This window comes from Cherax quadricarinatus, chromosome 8, assembly GCF_038502225.1.
Source record: "Cherax quadricarinatus isolate ZL_2023a chromosome 8, ASM3850222v1, whole genome shotgun sequence".
In the NCBI taxonomy this organism is placed as follows: Eukaryota; Metazoa; Arthropoda; class Malacostraca; order Decapoda; family Parastacidae; genus Cherax; species Cherax quadricarinatus.
Window position 1 is genome coordinate 20,993,448 of NC_091299.1, and position 24,990 is coordinate 21,018,437.

Consider the following 24,990-nt stretch of genomic DNA (forward strand, 5'->3'; position numbering starts at 1 on the left):
CTGGGCAAAAGATTTTTAGGGAACTATGAATTTCGCTTCGTTGACCATCATGTGTATGTTAGGTACAAGGACACATGTGTAACTAATGTAACATTTTACTATAGCTACAGTGAAGGAATTCTGCCTTTATTACGATTCATAATGTATCCCTCTGCTGCTCTATATTGAAAGTGTCTCTCTATTGTTCTATGTTGAACGTGTTCCTCTGCTGTTCAGTGCTGAACACAGACGTTAATTTGATCATCCTGTCTTCAAGCGTTTCTGTGTTCGTGATGTCTGAGTTCAGTTGTTCTTGATGTTTCGCCTGCGTACTTTTTGTCGCAACCTTCGCAAGGTATGGTGTATACGCTAGCCTTGCTGGTGTCATTGTTTCTTTGTTCTTATTTAACATCTGCGTTCAGCATAGAGCAGCAGGGAGACACATCAAGAAGTTCAGTGAAGCGAAACTAATAGGTCTCGAAAATTATTGGCCCAGATGCATGTGCTTGGAAGCAGCAATATTAGCAAGAACTATCACCATACAACAAAAATCAGGCAGCTACAGAATATCTTGAGCCCTGGCCAAACGATTGCCACACAACCTTAACATCGCCATTAGATGACACCACTCAACCAAGGAATACTGCAGATGATGAATTACACACATGTATAAAATATCTTGCTTAATTGCTTGTCAGATACAGCAACATGATGGAATCTTGGTACAGAAGAAATCTCTACAACTTACTAGCTAATCTCTGGCCCAGCTCTTTGGGTGACCTACTTCCGCTGGTGGGTCCCGCCTACCACTAACAATGCCTTCCTCTCCTCCACCTCATTTGACTCCAGTATATAAGCGCCCATCTTCCTGTCTGTGCTTCAGATTCATCAAGATATGGTACTCAACACTTGCTTCCAGGCGGAGGAGCTGATTGCCTCCTCTTCTACTGTCTTCTGTTTATGTCCTTGTATTGTCCTTATATTGTCCTTGTATTGTCCTTGTATTGTACTAATAAAACCATTGGGTGGCGAAACATCTTTTTATACAAAATATAAATACCTAGATATTGTGAATGTTTAATTCATCAACTTGTCGGTATTGTGTATCAGTGAAACATTACCGCAGGAGGTCTTCCACCCTCAGTTATATTTACCTTTTTCCAACATTATTTGAGATTATCCTAGATGTCAAGTTTAATATCTTAGTCTACTTTGAACCTACGTTCACCTGACCTCATGTAGTGAATACACTCATGCAGTGTATACACTCATACAGTGTATACACTCACACAGTGTATACACTCATCGTCTTAGCATCTCTGCATTAGGACTGAAGACGCCATTCGTGCCGAAACGTCTCCTTAATAAATATATATCTTGATCAGTGTATACTTGTTTGAGTGTGTGTGGTCAAGATGAACACGTATCTGACCAGTCTTCTGGGTAAGATGACTTTCAATGTTTAATGTAACTCCTTGTCCACAGATTGCTTCAGTGAATGTCAGTATAGTTCAGACTTAATAAAAATCAATAATAATATAAAGTGGCGAGGTTATTATGCGTTCATTTTCCTAAAATCCTAATATCTGCATACATGTCATATTCAAGATCTCAGAACTTGTGTATATGATATACCGACTGACTGCAAACTTGTATACTTCGTTTTTATGAAGAAATGACACAGGTAGAGAGCAACTTTTCAGTATGACAATGTTTCGCTTGATGTAGTGCACTTTTCGATCAGAGTAGAGTGAAACACTGCCGCAATAAATGTTCTTTCTGTACATATTTTTTTGTTTTGTCTTCAAGGTTGTCTTCAGAACGCTGCTGTAACCAGCCTTTATATTCATTTAATATTCAAACTCTAAAGCATTGTTTTTCCTGTTGCCAGTCTGAATTTTCCTGGATTTCAAAAGATACTGTACAAACTAAGAGTGTCTGGTCTAGGACCGGCCCGCGGGGGCGTTGATCCCCCGAGACACCCTCCAGGTAGGTAAGGAGTATTATGTCTGCACTGTGCATGAGGCACGTAAGACCTCAGCACACCCACCTCATATTCTAGCTTCTAACTCGTACTTTTCCACGTCTTCCAGGATGTAAGATTCTTAATCCTGGCTGGTCATATTTCAAGGCATCACGGAGGCTGATGGGAATTAAGTCCAGGACTAAAATGAAATGTGAGAAAGTTGAATGAAGTGCAGCCATTATTATTATTTTTTTTAATTAAATAATGATGGAGTGCTTTTAAAGATTTCTGAATTCTCTCTCTCTCTCTCTCTCTCTCTCTCTCTCTCTCTCTCTCTCTCTCTCTCTCTCTCTCTCTCTCTCTCTCTCTCTCTCTCTCTCTCTCCGGGAGACGATGTTACCCTGGTAAAATTCCAATATCCTGGTCATCATTTCTAGTTTATTGGTTATCACATATTCTTGTTGATGTTTCGTGAAAATTTAATACTCCTTTCCTCTCTCACCCCAATCTCTCTCTCTCTCTCTCTCTCTCTCTCTCTCTCTCTCTCTCTCTCTCTCTCTCTCTCTCTCTCTCTCTCTCTCTCTCTCTCTCTCTCTCTCTCTCTCTCTCTCTCTCTTCCCAAATTCCTTCTATCTTGTACTAATTGAGCCCACGGAAGTCACTGCGATTATAAAGTCACTTAAAAATAGCTCAGGGAATCTGTCTCACGCCCCACTATTATTGTACAAGCGAGCGGCCCATGTCCTTTCGCACGCTATTACATTACTTTTTAACAAGTTACTAGAAACTAGCGCCTTCCCAACACTACTCAAGACAGCAAGGGTTACACCAATACATAAAGGTGGTGACCCTACAGATGTAAACAACTATAGGCCAATATCAAACTTACCATTGCTATCCAAAATCTTCGAGAAACTCGTGCAAGGGAGACTATATTCATTTATAACGGCACAAAACATACTCAACCCCTGCCAATTTGGATTCAGGAAAAATAAAAGCACTAATGATGCAATTGTACAAATGCTAGATCTGCTTTACACAGCACTGGAAAAGAACGAATATCCACTAGGAATTTTTATTGACCTAAGAAAAGCTTTTGACACAGTAGACCACGGCATCCTACTCCACAAACTTGACCATTATGGTATAAGAGGCCATGCGCTTACATATTTTAAATCCTACCTTACAAATAGGTATCAGTATGTCACCATTAAAGACACAGCCTCATCAGCACGGCCACTTGATACCAGAGTTCAGCAGGGAAGTGCCCTTGGTCCCCTGCTCTTCCTCATTTACATCAGTGATCTTCCAAACGTATCCCAACACCTGAAACCCATTCTCTTCGCTGACGACACGACTTATGTCATCTCCCACCCTAATCTTGCCACCCTCAACACCATTGTTAACGAGGAGCTCCTCAAAATATCGACTTGGATGACAGCCAATAAACTTACACTTAACACTGACAAAACCTATTATATTATGTTTGGTAGCAGAGCAGGTGTTGCGCAACTTAACATTAAGATCGACAACACTCTAATTGCCAGACATAATGAGAACAAATTCCTAGGCCTATACCTCGACAACAACCTGAATTTCAGTACCCATATCCAACACATAACAAAAAAAGTATCCAAAACGGTTGGAATCCTCTCCGAGATACGATACTACATGCCGCAAACTGCCCTTCTCACACTATACCATTCACTCATTTATCCATACCTCACCTATGCTATTTGTGCTTGGGGATCAACTGCAGCAACACACCTAAAGCCAATAACCCTACAAAAAGCTGCAGTAAGAATAATCACTAAATCCCATCCCTGGCAAACCCCTTCCCCCCCACTCTTCATAGATCTAAACTTACTCCCCGTTCAGTACATCCACACTTACTACTGTACAATCTACATCTACAGGACCTTAAATTCCAATATTAACCTTGACCTAAAACGCTTTCTTGATAGTTGTGACAGAACCCACAGGCATAACACCAGACACAAACATCTCTATGACATTCCCCGTGTCCGACTGAACCTTTACAAAAATTCAATGTATGTCAAAGGCCCTAAAATCTGGAACACCCTACCTGAAAATTCTAAAACTGCAGACACATTCATCACTTTCATAACTACAGTTAGAAAACATCTTATCTCCCTGATACACACCGTCAACTAACTACATGAAAACCACCTGGTGGTTCACACTTACACTCTCTCACCCACTTGACTATAAACACAGAAATACAAATCTTAATCATAAAATAATGAATCCTAACTAGTCATAAGTTTGCCTGTGATACTACAATATAGAAACTATGTATTGTGCTAAAACAAAAGCATTTACATTGCTAAACTCACAAACTATAATGTAGTCACTTAGCCTTAATACCAACTTACTCCATAATCTGTATTAATTTAGAGTTAAGAATTAATCTAAGTCTGCCCGAAATGCCTAGCCATGCTAGGTGTCCTAGTGGCCCCCTCTGTAATTAGTATTTTATAACATGTAAACCACACAATAACCAAAATCTGTAAACCCCACATTGTAATCCTTATATAGAATAAACTTGATTGATTGATTGATTGATTTTACACAGGGTTTGACAAAGTTAGGTTAAGGATCTCTAGCTTTATTGACAAGCTAAGAGCTGTTACCTACATCAGCTCATTTGAAAGCATTTTTATTGTTATGAGACATACAAGTAGGGAACAGGATGAAGTTGGAGCCATCTGTGGGCCAGCATTTTCATCTGATCAACTGACTTTATCTCGTTGACATCATAATGGTGTACGAATGTGTTCCATACTCGAGTCATCCTGGGAATAAATGATCTCAGATGAAGTGAAGTTCTGGAGAAGGGTACAGCCAGAGTGAAGTTCCTGCTTTCTGCCCGTCTTGTGGTATAGAAGCTTGCTTCACGCTGTCCTCGAATTGGATCCAAGTGTGGTACGTTGACAATATTGGCCTTGTACGTAACAGTAAGGCCACCCACATCCTTCCTGTGTTGAAGGCTCTGCTGAAATGACAGATCTATCCTGGATGGGTCCAGGCGAAAGATGAGACGTCTTGCTCTGTTCTCTCTTTCTCTCTCTCTCTCTCTCTCTCTCTCTCTCTCTCTCTCTCTCTCTCTCTCTCTCTCTCTCTCTCTCTCTCTCTCTCTCTCTCTCTCTCTCTCTCTCTCTCTCTCTCTCTCTCTCTCTTCTTGCCCAGTCTCTCTCCCTCCCTATTCTCTCTTCTCCCACCGTATTAATAACTTTTGAAATCGTGTATGTGTTTCAGGAAGGTGTTACGAGCCTACCAGGACAGCTGGGACCACCGCTGCCGTCTGCTCTTCTGCTGCATGGGCAAGTCTGATGACACTAGGGTAAGTCTGACAACACTAGTTGACAACACTAGGGAAAGTCTCACAACATTAGGGTAAGTCTGACAACACTAGGGTAAGTCTGACAATACTAGGGTAAGTCTGACAACACAAGGGTAAGTCTGACAACATTAGGGTAAGTCTGACAACATTAGGGTATGACAACATTAGGGTAAGTCTGACAACATTAGGGTAAGTCTGACAACATTACGGTAAGTCTGGCAACACTAGGGTAAGACTGACAACACTAGGGTAAGTATGACAACATTAGGGTAAGTCTGACAACATTAGGGTAAGTCTGACAACACTAGGGTAAGTTAAAGTTGATGATATTATAAGAAAGGAGGACCAGGGGTGATATGATAACAACGTACATAATACTAACGGGAAATGTTAGGGTGGGCAGGGACAGATTGTTGGAGAGGCGAGAAACAGGTACACGAGGGCACATTATGCTCACTCTAGTGGTGTCCGTTATATAAGACAGATGAGAGATAAGAGATTTGAGAGATAGGATATATGAGAGATAGAAGATATGAGAAATAGATGATAGGAGAAATAGGAGATATAAGAGATAGGAGATAGGAGAGATAGAAGCTAAAAGAGATAGGAGATGTAGAAGTTATGGCAGATAGAAGATATTAGATATGAGAGATGGGAGATATGAGAGATAGAAGATATGAGAGATAGGAGATACAAGAGATAAGATATAGAAGAGATAGGAGATGTGAGAGATAGGAGATACAAGAGATGGGAGATATGAGAGATAGGAAATACAAGGGATGGGAGATACGAGAGATAGGGGATATGAGAGATAAGAGATATGATAGAAGATATGAGAGATAAGAGATATGATAGAAGATATGAGAGATAAGAGATATGATAGAAGATATGAGAGATAAGAGATATGATAGATAAGAGACATGAGAGATAGGAGATACAAGAGACAGGAGATTCAAGAGATAAGAGATAGAAGAGATAGGAGATACAAGAGATAGGAGATGCAAGAGATGGGAGATACGAGAGATAGGAGATGCAAGAGATGGGAGATACGAGAGATAGGGGATATGAGAGATAAGAGATATGATAAACGATAGTGCCTGATATTAGGAAAATGGCAAATGTAATACCTATTTACAAGGCAGGTGACAGGTCCTTAGCTTCGAACTATAGACCAATAAGCCTTATCTCCATAGTGGGAAAATTTATGGAATCAATAATTGCCTAGGCAATTCGTAGCCATCTTGGTAGGCGTAAATTGATAAATGAATCTCAACACGGTTTTACAAAGGGGCGTTCCTGTCTTACGAATTTACTGACTTTTTTCACTAAGGTGTTTGAGGAGGTAGATCATGGTAATGAATATGATATTGTGTATATGGACTTCAGTAAGGCTTTTGATAGAGTTCCACATCAGAAACCTTTGAGGTAACTTTAGGCCCACGGAATAGGAGGAGAAATTTTTTCCTGGGTAGAGGCGTGGTTGACAAATAGGCAGCAAAGAGTTTGCATAAATGGGTAGAAATCAGAATGATGGCACGTCACAAGCGGTGTTCCACAGGGGTCAGTGTTGGGCCCGTTGTTGTTCACAATTTACATAAATGATATACATGAGGGAATAAATAGACATAAGCAAATTTGCTGATGACACCAAAATAGGCCATCCAATTCATTCTAATGAGGACACTAGAGCACTCCAGGATGATATGAATAGACTGATGCAGTGGTCAGAGAAGTGGCAGTTGCAGTTAATATAGACCAATGCAAAGTGCTAAATATTGGACAAGAAAATAACCATGCCACATATAAACTAAATAATGTAGATCTTAATATTACTGATTGCGAAAAGGATTTAGGAGTTCTGGTTAGCAGTAATCTGAAACCAAGACAACAGTGCATAAGTGTTCGCAATAAAGTGAACAGAATCCTTGGCTTCATATCAAGAAGTATAAATAATAGAAGTCCTCAGGTTGTTCTTCAACTCTAAATATCCTTGGTTAGGCCTCATTTAGATTATGCTGCACAGTTCTGGTCACCGTATTACAGAATGGATATAAATACACTGGAAAACGTACAGAGGAGGATGACAAAGTTGATCCCATGTATCAGAAATCTTCCCTATGAGGATAGACTGAGGGCCCTGAATCTGCACTCTCTAGAAAGCCGTTGAATTAGGGGGATATGATTGAGGTGTATTAATGGAAAACGGGAATAAATAAAGGGGATGTAAATAGCGTGCTGAAAGTATCCTGCCAAGACAGGACTCGCAGCAATGGTTTCAAGGTGGAAAAATTCAGATTCAGGAAGGATATAGGAAAGCACTGGTTTGGTAATAGAGTTGTGGATGAGTGGAACAAACTCCCGAGTACCGCCATAGAAGCTAAGACGCTGTGTAGTTTTGAAAATAGGTTGAATAAATATATGAGTGGGTGTGGGTGTGAGTTGGACCTGACTAGCTTGGGCTACCAGGTCTGGTGCCGTGCTCCTTCCTTAAGTGGAAGTGACCTGACTAGGTGGTCATTGTTCTAGGCCGGGGGTGGCATGTACCTGCTTCGCATGGGTCAGTAGGCCTGTTGCAGTGTTCCTTCTTTCTTATGCTCTTATATTCTTATATGAGAGATAAGATACATGAGAGATAGGAGATACGAGAGACAGGAGATACAAGAGACAGGAGATACAAGAGATAGGCGATATGAGAGATAGGAGATACAAGAGATGGGAGATACGAGAGATAGGGAATATGCGAGATAAGAGATATGATAGAAGATATGAGAGATAAGAGGCATGAGAGATAGGACATATGACAGATATGAGAGATAAGAGATAGGAGATACGAGACCTCTCACAATCATTATTATCTGTATAATGTAGAAGTGTAAAACTCTACGGACGTAGCCAGCCAGGTTTCCTTCTCTCTGATACATTTTACCAGAATCTAACCGGGTTGAGTTCCAGCTCCGGGACCTCGTGAAGGTGTTGACCGACAAGTCTTGTGTCTTGTGTTTGTGTTCATCTACGTACATGGTGGTCAGATACCCACGTAAACTGCCTCTCAATCACGTACATGGTGGTTAGTTACGTAAACTGCCTCTCAATCACGTACATGGTGGTCAGATACGTAAACTGTCTCTCAGTCACGTACATGGTGGTCAGATACGTAAACTGTCTCTCAGTCACGTACATGGTGGTCAGATACGTAAACTGTCTCTCAGTCACGTACATGGTGGTCAGATACATAAACTGTCTCTCAATCACGTACATGGTGGTCAAATACATAAACTGTCTCTCAATCACGTACATGGTGGTCAGATACGTAAACTATCTCTCAATTACGTACATGGTCAGATATGTAAACTGTCTCTCAGTCATGTACATGGTGGTCAGATATTAATATAAACTGCCTCTCAGTCACGTACATGGTGCTAAGATACGTAAACTGCCTCTCAATCATGTACATGGTCAGATATGTAAACTGTCTCTCAATCACGTATATGGTGGTCACATACTAATGCAAACTGCCTCTCAATCACGTACATGGTGGTCAGATACTCACGTAAACTGCCTCTCAATCACGTACATGGTGGTCAGATACTCACGTAAACTGCCTCTCAATCACGTACATGGTGGTCAGATACTCACGTAAACTGCCTCTCAGTCACGTACATGGTGGTCAGATACTCACGTAAACTGCCTCTCAATCACGTACATGGTGGTCAGATACTCACGTAAACTGCCTCTCAATCACGTACATGGTGGTCAGATACTCACGTAAACTGCCTCTCAATCACGTACATGGTGGTCAGATACTCACGTAAACTGCCTCTCAGTCACGTACATGGTGGTCAGATACTCACGTAAACTGCCTCTCAATCACGTACATGGTGGTCAGATACTCACGTAAACTGGCTCTCAATCACGTACATGGTGGTCAGATACTCACGTAAACTGCCTCTCAATCACGTACATGGTGGTCAGATACTCACGTAAACTGGCTCTCAATCACGTACATGGTGGTCAGATACTCACGTAAACTGGCTCTCAATCACGTACATGGTGGTCAGATACTCACGTAAACTGGCTCTCAATCACGTACATGGTGGTCAGATACTCACGTAAACTGGCTCTCAATCACGTACATGGTGGTCAGATACTCACGTAAACTGCCTCTCAATCACGTACATGGTGGTCAGATACTCACGTAAACTGGCTCTCAGTCACGTACATGGTGGTCAGATACTCACGTAAACTGCCTCTCAGTCACGTACATGGTGGTCAGATACTCACGTAAACTGCCTCTCAATCACGTACATGGTGGTCAGATACTCACGTAAACTGCCTCTCAATCACGTACATGGTGGTCAGATACTCACGTAAACTGCCTCTCAATCACGTACATGGTGGTCAGATACTCACGTAAACTGCCTCTCAATCACGTACATGGTGGTCAGATACTCACGTAAACTGCCTCTCAATCACGTACATGGTGGTCAGATACTCACGTAAACTGCCTCTCAATCACGTACATGGTGGTCAGATAAACACTTGTACAAAGTACATCTCACCACTCAAGACAGAACACTCAACAATGATTAAAGCTGGAAATTCCTAAGTAACAAGATTGTCTGCCCTGACCTCAAATAAAATTATATGAGTGGTTCTTGTGGTTCATAACACTGTGGTTCTTGTGGTTCATAACACTGTGGTTCTTGTGGTTCATAACACTGTGGTTCTTGTGGTTCATAACACTGTGGTTCTTGTGGTTCATAACACTGTGGTTCTTGTGGTTCATAACAATGTGGTTGTTGTGGTTCATAACACTGTGGTTCTTGTGGTTCATAACACTGTGGTTCTTGTGGTTCATAACAATGTGGTTCTTGTGGTTCATAACACTGTGGTTCTTGTGGTTCATAACACTGTGGTTCTTGTGGTTCATAACACTGTGGTTCTTGTGGTTCATAACACTGTGGTTCTTGTGGTTCATAACACTGTGGTTCTTGTGGTTCATAACACTGTGGTTCTTGTGGTTCATAACAATGTGGTTCTTGTGGTTCATAACACTGTGGTTCTTGTGGTTCATAACACTGTGGTTCTTGTGGTTCATAACAATGTGGTTCTTGTGGTTCATAACAATGTGGTTCTTGTGGTTCATAACACTGTGGTTCTTGTGGTTCATAACGCTGTGGTTCTTCTGGTTCATAACACTGTGGTTCTTGTGGTTCATAACACTGTGGTTCTTGTGGTTCATAACGCTGTGGTTCTTCTGGTTCATAACAATGTGGTTCTTGTGGTTCATAACACTGTGGTTCTTGTGGTTCATAACGCTGTGGTTCTTGTGGTTCATAACGCTGTGGTTCTTGTGGTTCATAACACTGTGGTTCTTGTGGTTCATAACACTGTGGTTCTTGTGGTTCATAACAATGTGGTTCTTCTGGTTCATAACACTGTGGTTCTTGTGGTTCATAACACTGTGGTTCTTGTGGTTCATAACGCTGTGGTTCTTGTGGTTCATAACACTGTGGTTCTTGTGGTTCATAACACTGTGGTTCTTGTGGTTCATAACGCTGTGGTTCTTCTGGTTCATAACGCTGTGGTTGTTCTGGTTCATAACGCTGTGGTTCTTGTGGTTCATAACACTGTGGTTCTTGTGGTTCATAACACTGTGGTTCTTGTGGTTCATAACGCTGTGGTTGTTCTGGTTCATAACGCTGTGGTTCTTCTGGTTCATAACACTGTGGTTCTTGTGGTTCATAACACTGTGGTTCTTGTGGTTCATAACACTGTGGTTCTTGTGGTTCATAACACTGTGGTTCTTGTGGTTCATAACACTGTGGTTCTTGTGGTTCATAACACTGTGGTTCTTGTGGTTCATAACACTGTGGTTCTTGTGGTTCATAACACTGTGGTTCTTGTGGTTCATAACGCTGTGGTTGTTCTGGTTCATAACGCTGTGGTTCTTCTGGTTCATAACACTGTGGTTCTTGTGGTTCATAACACTGTGGTTCTTGTGGTTCATAACACTGTGGTTCTTGTGGTTCATAACGCTGTGGTTGTTCTGGTTCATAACACTGTGGTTCTTGTGGTTCATAACACTGTGGTTCTTGTGGTTCATAACACTGTGGTTCTTGTGGTTCATAACGCTGTGGTTGTTCTGGTTCATAACGCTGTGGTTCTTCTGGTTCATAACACTGTGGTTCTTGTGGTTCATAACACTGTGGTTCTTGTGGTTCATAACACTGTGGTTCTTGTGGTTCATAACACTGTGGTTCTTCTGGTTCATAACACTGTGGTTCTTGTGGTTCATAACACTGTGGTTCTTCTGGTTCATAACACTGTGGTTCTTGTGGTTCATAACACTGTGGTTCTTGTGGTTCATAACACTGTGGTTCTTCTGGTTCATAACGCTGTGGTTCTTCTGGTTCATAACACTGTGGTTCTTCTGGCTCATAACACTGTGGTTCTTCCTGGTTCATAAGACTGTGGTTCGTCCCGGTTCATAACACTGGTTCTTCCTAGTTCATGATACCGTTGCTCTTCCTGGTTCATAACACTGTGGTTCTACTTGGTTCATAACACTGTGGTTCTTCCTGGTTCATAACACTGTGGTGCTTCCTGGTTCATAACACTGTAGTGCTTCCTGGTTCATAACATTGTGGTTCTTCTGGATCAGAACACTGTGGTTCTTCCTGGTTTGTAACACTGTGGTTCTTCTGATTCCTAACACTGTGGTTCTTCTGGCTCATAACACTGTGGTTCTTCCTAGTTCATAACACTGTGGTTCTTCTGGTCCATAACGCTGTGGTATTTCTTGGTTCATAACACTATGGTTCTTCCTGGTTCATAACACTGTGGTGTTTCCTAGTTCATAACACTGTGGTTCTTTTGGGTCATAACACTGAGGTTCCTCCTGGTTCATAACACTGTGGTGTTTCCTAGTTCATAACACTGTGGTTCTTTTGGTTCAAAACACTCTGGTTCTTCTTGGTTCATAGCAGTGTGGTTCTTCTGGTTCATAACACTGTTGTTCTTCCTGGTTCATAACATTGTGGTTCTTCCTGGTTCATAACACATTGCTCCTCACTGGTTCATACCACACTGCTCCCTGGTTCATAACACACTGCTCCCTGGTTCATAACACACTGCTCCCTGGTTCATAACACACTGCTCCCTGGTTCATAACACACTGCTCCTTGGTTCATAACACACTGCTCCCTGGTTCATAACACACTGCTCCCTGGTTCATAACACACTGCTCCCTGGTTCATAACACACTGCTCCCTGGTTCATAACACACTGCTCCCTGGTTCATAACACACTGCTCCCTGGTTCATAACACACTGCTCCTCACTGGTTCATAACACACTGCTCCTCACTGGTTCATAACACACTGCTCCCTGGTTCATAACACACTGCTCCTCACTGGTTCATAACACACTGCTCCCTGGTTCATAACACACTGCTCCTCCCTGGTTCATAACACACTGCTCCTCCCTGGTTCATAACACACTGCTCCTTACTGGTTCATAACAAACTGCTCCTCCCTGGTTCATAACACACTGCTTCCTGGTTCATAACACACTGCTCCTCACTGGTTCATAGCACACTGCTCTTCCCTGGTTCATAGCACACTGCTCTTCCCTGGTTCATAACTCACTGCTCCTCACTGGTTCATAGCACACTGCTCTTCCCTGGTTCATAGCACACTGCTCCTCCCTGGTTCATAACTCACTGCTCCTCACTGGTTCATAGCACACTGCTCTTCCCTGGTTCATAGCACACTGCTCTTCCCTGGTTCATAACTCACTGCTCCTCACTGGTTCATAGCACACTGCTCTTCCCTGGTTCATAGCACACTGCTCCTCCCTGGTTCATAACTCACTGCTCTTCCCTGGTTCATAGCACACTGCTTCCTGGTTCATAACTCACTGCTCCTCCCTGGTTCATAGCACACTACTTCCTGGTTCATAACACACTGCTCCTCCCTGGTTCATAACTCACTGCTCCTCCCTGGTTCATAACACACTGCTCCTCCCTGGTTCATAGCACACAGCTCCTCCCTGGTTCATAACAAACCGCTCCTCCCTGGTTCATAACACACTGCTGCTCCCTGGTTCATAACTCACTGCTCCTCACTGGTTCATAGCACACTGCTCTTCCCTGGTTCATAACACACTGCTCCTTCCTGGTTCATAACACACTGCTCCTCCCTGGTTCATAACACACTGCTCCTTCCTGGTTCATAACACACTGCTCCTCCTTGGTTCATAACACACTGCTCCTCCCTGGCTCATAACACACTGCTCCTCCCTGGTTCATAACACACTGCTCCTCCCTGGTTCATAACACACTGCTCCTCCCTGGTTCATAACACTCTGCTCCTCCCTGGTACATAACACACTGCTCGTCCCTGGTTCATAACACACTGCTCCTCCCTGGTTCATAACACACTGCTCCTCCCTGGTTCATAACACACTGCTCCTCCCTGGTTCATAACACACTGCTCCTCCCTGGTTCATAACACACTGCTCCTCCCTGGTTCATAACACACTGCTCCTCCCTGGTACATAACACACTGCTCCTCCCTGGTTCATAACACACTGCTCCTCCCTGGTTCATAACACACTGCTCCTCCCTGGTTCATAACACACTGCTCCTCCCTGGTTCATAACACACTGCTCCTCCCTGGTTCATAACACACTGCTCCTCCCTGGTTCATAACACACTGCTCCTCCCTGGTTCATAACACACTGCTCCTCCCTGGTTCATAACACACTGCTCCTCCCTGGCTCATAACACACTGCTCCTCCCTGGTTCATAACACACTGCTCCTCCCTGGCTCATAACACACTGCTCCTCCCTGGTTCATAACACACTGCTCCTCCCTGGTTCATAACACACTGCTCCTCCCTGGTTCATAACACACTGCTCCTCACTGGTTCATAACACACTGCTCCTCCCTGGTTCATAACACACTGCTCCTCCCTGGCTCATAACACACTGCTCCTCCCTGGTTCATAACACACTGCTCCTCCCTGGTTCATAACACACTGCTCCTCCCTGGTTCATAACACACTGCTCCTCCCTGGTTCATAACACACTGCTCCTCCCTGGTTCATAACACACTGCTCCTCCCTGGCTCATAACACACTGCTCCTCCCTGGTTCATAACACACTGCTCCTCCCTGGTTCATAACACACTGCTCCTCCCTGGTTCATAACACACTGCTCCTCCCTGGTTCATAACACACTGCTCCTCCCTGGTTCATAACACACTGCTCCTCCCTGGTTCATAACACACTGCTCCTCCCTGGTTCATAACACACTGCTCCTCCCTGGTTCATAACACACTGCTCCTCCCTGGTTCATAACAAACTTAAGCAACACATTTACATGTCAAGCTCTTATAATAAGGGTGAATAACAAGTTCGTCGCTTTGCATATATGGAGATTGTGCTGAAAAACACTGGAATAGCCAACACTGTTCGTGTTCTTCATTTCTGTGTACCGGAACACTGTGTTGGAACGATGGCTGTGTCCTAACTGGCGCTCCTCACCTTAACTGTTCCATTGTATGACTAGTGTAGTGTGTTGTTCCTTTATGTTGTGCACACACACACTACGATGTAGTGGAGGCAGGATCCATACATAGCTTTAAGCAGAGGTATGATAAAGCTCACGATTCAGGGAGAGTGACCTAGTAGCGACCAGTGAAGAGGCGGGGCCAGGAGCTTGGACTCGACCCTTGCAACCTCAACTAGGTGAGTACAACTTGGTGAGTACACTGTGTTGTTAATTTTTGTTCTGCACACACACACACACACACACACACACACACACACACACACACACACACACACACACACACACACACACACACACACACACACACACACACACACACACTCACACACTCACACTTCCTGCAGGAGGTTTAGGAACTTCCTGCAGGAGGTTTAGGAACTTCCTGCAGGAGGTTCAGTGGGACAGAGAATTGGCAGGAAAGTTAGTAAATGAAATGATGGAATACGTAACAACAAAATGCAGGGAGGCAGTGGAAAGGTTTGTTCACAAGGGCAATAGAAATAATGGGAAGACCAAAGCGAGTCCTTGGTTTACCCGAAGGTGCAGAGAGGCAAAAACAAAGTGCAACAGAGAATGGAAAATGTACAGGAGGCAAAGACCCAGGAAAATAGATAGATTAGTTGAAGAGCCAGAAACGAGTATGCACAGATTAGGAGGGAGGCCCAGTGACAGTACGAAAACGACATAGCATCCAAAGTCAAATCTGACCCGAAACTGCTGTATGGCCACATTAGGAGGAAGACAACAGTCAAAGACCAGGTGATCAGGCTGAGAAAAGAAGGTGAGGAACTCACAAGAAGCGATCTAGAGGTATGTGAGGAGCTCAACAAGAGATTTAAGGAAGTATTTACAGTGGAGACAGGAAGGCCTCTGGGTGGACAGAACAGAGGGGGACGCCAACAAGGAATATACCAATAAGTGTTGGATGACATACACACAACTGAGGAGGAGGAGGTGAAGAAGCTGCTAAAGGGATCTTGATACCTCAAAGGCAATGGAAAGAGACATCTCCCCGTGGGTCCTTAGAGAGGGAGCAGAAATGCTGGGTGTGTCACTAACCACAATCTTCAACACATCCATTGAAACTGGGCAACTACCTGAGGTATGGAAGACGGCAAATGTAGTACCCACATTTAAAAAAGGAGACAGTAAAGAGGCACTAAATTATAGAACAGTGTCACTGACGTGTATAGTATGCAAAGTCATGGAGAAGATTGTCAGGAGGAGAGTGGTGGAGCACCTGGAACTGAACAAGAGTATAAACGTCAACCAGCATGAATTTATGGAAGGCAAATCCTGTGTCACAAACCTACTGGAGTTTTATGATAAAGTAACAGAAGTAAGACACGAGTGAGAGGGGTGGGTTGATTGCATCTTCTTCGACTGCAAGAAGGCCTTCGACACAGTTCCTCACAGGAGACTGGTGCAGAAGCTAGAGGATCAGGCGCGTGTAACAAGAAGGGCACTGCAATGGATCAAAGAATACCTGACAGGGAGGCAACAACGAGTCATGGTACGTGATGAGATATCACAGTGGGCACCTGTGACGAGCGGGGTCCCACAGGGTTTGATCCTAGGACCAGTGCTATTTCTGGTATATGTGAATGACATGATGGAAGGGTTAGACTCAGAAGTGTCCCTGTTCGCAGATGTGAAGTTAATGAGGAGAATTAAATCAGATGAAGATCAGGTAGGACTTAAAAGAGACCTGGACAGGCTGGACATGTGGTGCAGCAACTGGCTTCTCGAATTTAACCCCGCCAAATGCAAAGTCATGAGGATCAGGGAAGGGCAAAGAAGACTGCAGACGGAGTATAGGCTATGTGGCCAAAGACTGCAAACCTCGCTCAAGAAGAAAAATCTTGGGGTCAACCATACCCCCGGCCGGGATTGAACCCGCGGTCATAGAGTCTCTTGGGGTGACCGTAACACCGAGCATGTCTCCGGAAGCACACATCAACCAGATAACTGCTGCAGCATATGGGCGCCTGGCAAACCTGAGAATAGGGTTCCGATACCTTAGTAAGGAATCGTTCAAGACACTGTACACCGTGTACGTCAGGCCCATTCTGGAGTATGCAGCACCTATTTGGAACCCACACTTGATCAAACACGTCAAGAAATCAGAGAAAGTGCAAAGGTTTGCGACAAGGTTAGTTCCAGAGCTAAGGGGAATGTCCTACAAAGAAAGGTTAAGGGAAATCGGCCTGACGACACTGGAGGACAGGAGGGTTAGGGAAGACATGATAACGACATACAAAATACTGCGTGGTATAGACAAGGTGGACAGAGACAGGATGTTCCAGAGAGGAGACACAGAAACAAGGGGTCACACTTGGAAGTTGAAGACCCAGATGAGTCAAAAAGATGTAAGAGGGTATTTCTTCAGTCACAGAGTAGTCAGGAAGTGGAATAGCCTAGCAAATGAGGTAATGGAGGCAAGAACCATGCATAACTTTAAGGCGAGGTATGATAAAGCTCATGGAGCAGGGAGAGAGAGGACCTAGTAGCACTCAATGAAGAGGCGGGGCCAGGAGCTGAGTATCGACCCCTGCAACCACAATTATGTGAGTACACACACACACACACACACACACACACACACACACACACACACACACACACACACACACACACACACACACACACACACACATACACACACACACACACACACACACACATACATACACACACACACATGCATACACACACCAGCAAGACTGGACCTCGTGTTCACCCTGAGCAATTCAGACATTGAGCATATCACACATGAGAGGCCCCTTGGAGCTAGTGATCACATGGTTCTGTGTTTTGAATACATAGTAGAATTATAAGTAGAAAGGGTAACATGAGTTGAATGGGGAAAGCCAAACTATAAAAAAGGGGGGACTACACAGGTATGAGGAACTTCCTGCAGGAGGTTCAGTGGGACAGACAATTGGTAGGAAAGTCTGTAAACGAAATGGTGGACTACGTAACAACAAAATGCAAGGAGGCAGAGGAAAGGTTTATTCGCAAGGGCAACAAAAATAATGGGAAGATCAGAACGTGCCCCTGGTTTACCCGAAGGGGTAGGGAGGCAAAAACTAAGTGTACAAGAGAATGGAAAAATTACAGAAGGCAAAGGACCCAGGAAAATAAGAAGATTAATTGAAGAGCCAGAAACGAGTATGCACAGATTAGGAGGGAGGCCCAGCGACAGTATGAAAACAACATAGCATCGAAAGTCAAGTCTGACCTGAAACTGCTGTATAGCCACATTAGGAGGAAGACAACCGTCAAAGACCAGGTGATAAGGCTGAGGAAAGAAGGTGGGGAACTCACAAGAAACGATCAAGAGGTATGTGAGGAACTCAACATGAGATTTAAGGAAGTATTTACAGTAGAGATAGAAAGGGCTCTGGGAAGACAGCACAGACGGGAACACTAACAGGAAATATACCAAAAAGTGTTGGATGACATACACACAACTGAGGAGGAAGTGCAGAAGCTGCTAAGTGAACTTGATATCTCAAAGGCGATGGAACCGGACAACATCTCCCCGTGGGTCCTTAGAGAAGGAGCAGAGATGCTGTGTGTGCTACTAACCACAATCTTCAACACATCCCTTGAAACTGGGAAACTACCTGAGGTATGGAAGGCGGCAAATGTAGTCCCCATTTTTAAGAAAGGAGACAGAAACGAGGCCCTGAACTAGAGACCAGTGTCACTGACGTGTATAGTATGCAAAATCATGGAGAAGAGTATCAGGAGGAGAGTGGTGGAGCACCTGGAACGGCAAAAGATTATAAATGACAACCAGCATGGATTCATGGAAAGCAAATCCTGTGTCACAAACCTTCTGGAGTTTTATGACAAGGTAACAGAAGTAAGACACAAGAGAGAGGGGTGGGCGGATTGCATTTTCCTGGACTGCAGGAAGGCCTTCGACACAGTTCCTCACAAGAGATTAGTGCAGAAGCTGGAGGATCAGGCGTGTATAACAGGAAGGGCACTGCAATGGATCAGAGAATACCTGACAGGGAGGCAACAACGAGTCATGGTACGTGATGAGGTATCACAGTTGACGCCTGTGACGAGTGGGGACCCACAGGGGTCAGTCCTAGGGCCAGTGCTATTTTTAGTATATATGAATGATATGATAGAAGGGATAGACTCAGAAGTGTCCCTGTTCGCAGATGATGTGAAGTTAATGAGGAGAATTAAATCAGATGAGGATTAGGCAGGACTACAGAGACCTGGACAGGCTGAACACATGGTCCAGCAACTGGCTTCTCGAATTCAACTCTGCCAAATGCAAACACATGAAGATTGGGGAAGGGTAAAGAAGACCACAGACCGAGTATAGGCTAGGTGGCCAAAGACTGCAAACCTCACTCAGGGAGAAAGAACTTGGGGTGAGCATAACACCGAGCACGTCTCTGGAAGCACACATCAACCAGATAACTGCTGCAGCATATGGTCGCCTGGCAAACCTGAGAATAGCGTTCCGATACCTCAGTAAGGAATCGTTCAAGACACTGTACACCGTGTACGTCAAGCCCATACTGGAAATTGCAACACCAGTTTGGAACCCACACCTGGCCAAGCACTTCAAGAAATTAGAGAAAGTGCAAAGGTTTGCGAAAAGGTTAGTTCCGGAGCTCAGGGGAACGTCCTACGATGAAAGGTTGAGGGAAATCGGTCTGACGACAGTGGAAGAGAGGAGGGTCAAGGGAGACATGATAGCGACATACATAATACTGCGTAAAATAGATAACGTGGACAGAGACAGGATGTTCCAGAGAGGGGACGCAGAAACAAGGGATCACAATTGGAAGCTGAAGACTCAGACGAGTCACAGGGGTGTATGGAGGTATTTCTTTAGTCATAGAGTTGTCAGGAAGTAGAATAGCCTAGCAAGTGATGTAGTGGAGGCAGGAACCATACATAGCTTTAAGACGAGGTATGACAAGACTCAGGAAGCTGAGAGAGAGAGACGACCTAGTGGCGATCAGTGAAGAGGCGGGGTCAGGAGCTGAGCCTCGAACCCTGCAACCACAATTAGGTGAGTACACACACAGACAGACAGACAGACACACACACACACACACACACACACACACACACACACACACACACACACACACACACACACTGTGTTGTTCCTTTGTGTCCTGCACACACACAGTGTATTGTTTCTTAGTGTTTCAGACACGCAGTGTATTGTTTCTTAGTGTTCCAGACACACCGTGCATTGTTTCTTAATGTTCCAGACACACAGTGTATTGTTGCTTAGTGTTCCAGACACAGAACGAATTGTTTCTTAGTGTTCAAGACTCATAGTGTATTGTTTCTTAATGTTCCAGACACACAGTGTATTGTTTCTTAGTGTTCCAGACTCACAGTGTATTGTTTTTTAGTGTTCCAGACACATATCGTAGGGGCTCTTAAAAGGAGATATCGAGGGTTGAAGGTAGACACACTTGTTGGATGGTAACGATATATTGTCAGACTGTGATGATGGGAGATGGAGCCCAGCATTGCCGTGTACTAGCCTGGATGTCTAAGTGTCGACTGAGAAGGTGGCAGAGGTACGAACGTACACATGCGCATCCCGTGACGTCACACAAACAGTCACAGACCTAGGGATCTCCTATCTAAAGCACATGGATGATACTGATATGCTATACAACACAGGGATCAGCAACTATGCTGACACACACAGTGTATTGTTTCTTAGTGTTCCAGACACACAGTGTATTGTTTCTTGGTGTTCCAGACACAGTGAATTGTTTCTTAGTGTTTCAGACACATAGTGTATTGTTTCTTAATGTTCCAGACACATAGTGTATTGTTTCTTAGTGCTCCAGACACACAGTGTATTGTTTCTTGGTGTTCCAGACACAGTGTATTGTTTCTTAGTGTTCCAGACACATAGTGTATTATTTCATGGTGTTCCAGACACAGTGTATTGTTTCTTAGTGTTCCAGGCACGCAGTGTATTGCTTCTTAGTGTTCCAGACACACAGTGTGTTGTTTCTTAGTGTTACAGACAGTGTACTCTTTCTTAGTGTTCCAGACTCACAGTGTATTGTTTCTTAGTGTTCCAGACATCCAATGTATTGTTTCTTAGCGTTCCAGATACACAATGTATTGTTTCTTAGTGTTCCAGACACATAGTGTATTATTTCATAGTGTTCCACACACACAATGTATTGTTTCTTAGTGCTCCAGACACACAGTGTATTGTTTCTTAGTATTTCAGACACACAGTGTATCGTTTCTTAGTGTTACAAACACGCAGTGTATAGTTTCTTAGTGTTCCAGACACACAGTGTATTGTTTCTTAGTGTTCCAGACACACATTGTATTGTTTCTTAGTGTTCCAGACAAACAGTGTATTGTTTCTTAGTGTTCCAGACAAACAGTGTATTGTTTCTTAGTGTTCCAGACACACAGTGTATTGTTTCTTAGTGTTCCAGACACACAGTGTATTGTTTCTTAGTGTTCCAGACACACAGTGTATTGTTTCTTAGTGTTCCAGACACACAGTGTATTGTTTCTTAGTGTTCCAGACAAACAGTGTATTGTTTCTTAGTGTTCCAGACACACAGTGTATTGTTTCTTAGTGTTCCAGACACACAGTGTATTGTTTCTTAGTGTTCCAGACACACAGTGTATTGTTTCTTAGTGTTCCAGACACTAAGTGTATTGTTTCTTAGTGTTCCAGACACACAGTGTATTGTTTCTTAGTGTTCCAGACACACAGTGTATTGTTTCTTAGTGTTCCAGACACACAGTGTATTGTTTCTTAGTGTTCCAGACACACAGTGTATTGTTTCTTAGTGTTCCAGACACACAGTGTATTGTTTCTTAGTGTTCCAGACACACAGTGTATTGTTTCTTAGTGTTCCAGACACACAGTGTATTGTTTCTTAGTGTTCCAGACACACAGTGTATTGTTTCTTAGTGTTCCAGACACACAGTGTATTGTTTCTTAGTGTTCCAGACACACAGTGTATTGTTTCTTAGTGTTCCAGACACACAGTGTATTTATTAGTGTACAAGGTTTATGACGTTATTATCATTATTATTATTATTATTATTATTATTATTATTGTTATTATGATGATGATGATGTTGAAGAGAGGAGCGCTAGATCCGTATGGGTGAGTGTGTACAAGACAAGGTGGTTCTGTTGGAAACATTAAAGCGGAACTTTCGCTTAATACACTGAAACCTTTCAAATATTTACCATGTGGACTGGTCAATGTGAAGCCTGCCACCTAGCGGACGTAATGTGAACATTGTTAGTACATCCATGTTATGTGAACATTGTTAGTACATCCATGTTATGTGAACATTGTTAGTACATCCATGTTATGTGAACATTGTTAGTACATCCATGTTATGTGAACATTGTTAGTACATCCATGTTATGTGAACATTGTTAGTACATCCATGATGGGTGATGTTTACCTGGAGTTTACCCGGAGAGAGTTCGGGGGTCAACTCCCCCGCGGCCCGGTCTGTGACCAGGCTTCATGGTGGATCAGAGCCTGGTCAACCAGGCTGTTACTGCTGGCTGCACGCAATCCAACGTACGAGCCACAGCCCGGCTGGTCAGGCAACGACTTTAGGTGCTTGTCCAGTGCCTGTTTGAAGATAGCCAGAGGTCTATTGGTAATCCCCCTTATGTATGCTGGGAGGCAGTTGAACATTCTTGGGCCCCTGACACTTACCGTGTTTTCTCTTAACGTGCTAGTGACACCCCTGCTTTTCATTGGGGGGGATGTTGCATCGTCTGCCGAGCCTTTTGCTTTCGTTGTGAGTGATTTTCGTGTGCAAGTTCGATACTAGTCCCTCTAGGATTTTCCAGGTGTATATAATCATGTATCTCTCCCGCCTGCGTTTCAGGGAGTACAGATTCAGGAACTTTAAGCGTTCCCAGTAATTGAGGGGGGAGGAACAGCTATATACTACTCAAATCAACTCGAATGTATCAATAAATCTTGCACAAGGGACGAACATGGAGAATATATCATAGCCAAATTTAAATCAAAAGACCTGCAAAAACCCCTCACAGTTATAAACATCTACAGAGTACCACAGTCAAACATTTATCATTTTAGTGAAAAACTAGGAAACATGATTACTGATGCACACATGAATAAAGACCACCTACTACTAACAGGAGATTTCAACATAAACATACTACACGACCAGGACCCACAAGTAACCAAATTCACAAACACAATGAGTAACTGCCTGTTGCTACCAAGAATATCTAAACCTACAAGAATCTCCGAGACAAGCATCTCCTTAATAGACCACATCTGAACAAACACTATATCCCCTTTAAAATCAGGCATAATCACAGACAACACTACAGACCACTACCCAAACTTTCTCATAACTAATCTGGGCAAACTGCCGCAAGACATTACTAAAGTAACCTTCAGACTACATAACGAGACAACAGTTAACAACTTTATAGCAGCTATGAATAACATTGATTGACAAAATGAGCTCGAAACATATACAGATATGAATGAATGTATAAATAATTTTCTAAAAAAAGCCCAAAGCCTCTATAACAAACATTGCCCCAGAAAAACTAAACAGATCACAGCAAAGAGACTGAATAATCCCTGGCTAACACCAAGCATCCTCAAATCCATTAACACAAAGCACAAATATGAAAAACAGTATAGAATGATTCAAATAACTAGAGAGCAGTTTAAACATTACTTGTCAGCACTTACCAGCACTAAAAAATTGTATTACGAAAATAGATTATATAATATCAAAGGTGATATGAAAAAAACCTGGAAAACTCTATCTGAAATTCTTCGAACTAAAAGTTATCCAAAAACAAAACAATCAAACTAACAAAATCAAATGAGCCCCTACTCACACCTACTGAAACAGCAAACAGACTTAATGTTTTCTTCTCCACCATAGGAAAAAATCTAGCAAACAAAATACCAAGCACAAACACCTGTCCATCAGACTACCTCATAGGTACCTACCCAAATACGCTATTCCTACCTCCAACCAACCCCATTAAAGTTACACTCATCATAAACACCCTTAAAAACAAGGCAGGAGACATAAACAACTTGCTTGCTTTTATGTACAAAAAAGCTTCTCAAGTATTGTCACCAATTATTGCAACGCTCTTTAACAAATCCATTGAATCATCTACCTTCCCAACAATCCTCAAAATAACGAGGGTCACTCCGATCCATAAAGGAGGTGACCAAGCTGACTTGAATAACTATAGACCAATATCTAACTTACCACTGCTCTCTAAAATCTTTGAAAAATTAATTCATAGACAGATCTATTCCTACCTCGTTTCACACAACATATTAAACCCTTGTCAGTTTGGATTCAGAAATAATAAAAGCACAAATGATGCTATCATACACATGCTACAACTAATATATACCGCACTTGAAAAGAAAGAAGTCCCGCTGGGCATTTTCAGTGATTTACGTAAAGCTTTCGATACAGTCGACCATGAACTGCTGTACTCCAAATTAATGAACTATGGTATCAGAGGCCACTCCCTCAACTACCTAAAATCATACCTTAGTAACAGAACTCAATATGTGTATGCAAATGATGCAAACTCTTCCACCCAACCAATCACAGTAGGAGTCCCACTAGGAAGCGTCCTTGGACCACTCCTCTTTCTCATCTACATCAATGATCTACCGAATGCATCACAGCTACTCAAACCCATATTATTTGCAGATGACACTACATATATCTTTTCCCACCCAAACACACTCATACTAGCAAACACAGTCAATGCTGAATTACAGAAAATATCTGCCTGGATGGTGACTAACAAACTTACACTGATAAAACCTGTTTCATTCAGTTTGGAAACAAAGCTGCAAATGATCTAATTAACATTACGCTAAATGGATCATCAGTCACAAGACTCACAGAGGGAAAATTCCTAGGTATCCACCTTGACAGTAGCCTTAAGTTCCGGACACACGACAAATCACCAATAAAATCTACAAGACTGTAGGCATACTATCAAAAATAGGGTACTACGTTCCACAATCAGCTCTCCTGGCACTGTACCATTCACTCATATACC

At 43.0% G+C, this 24,990-nt stretch overlaps 1 protein-coding gene across 1 annotated transcript in view; it reads left to right on the forward strand.

Annotated features, from left to right (window-relative positions):
* The window catches only part of inaE (inactivation no afterpotential E), a gene marked incomplete in the record, with an annotated part of 149,027 nt that overhangs the window by 41,888 nt on the left and 82,149 nt on the right, over nt 1–24,990 (forward strand). The window contains 1 exon segment of the mRNA XM_070082731.1: nt 5,225–5,309. Coding sequence (XP_069938832.1) covers nt 5,225–5,309 — 85 coding nt within the window.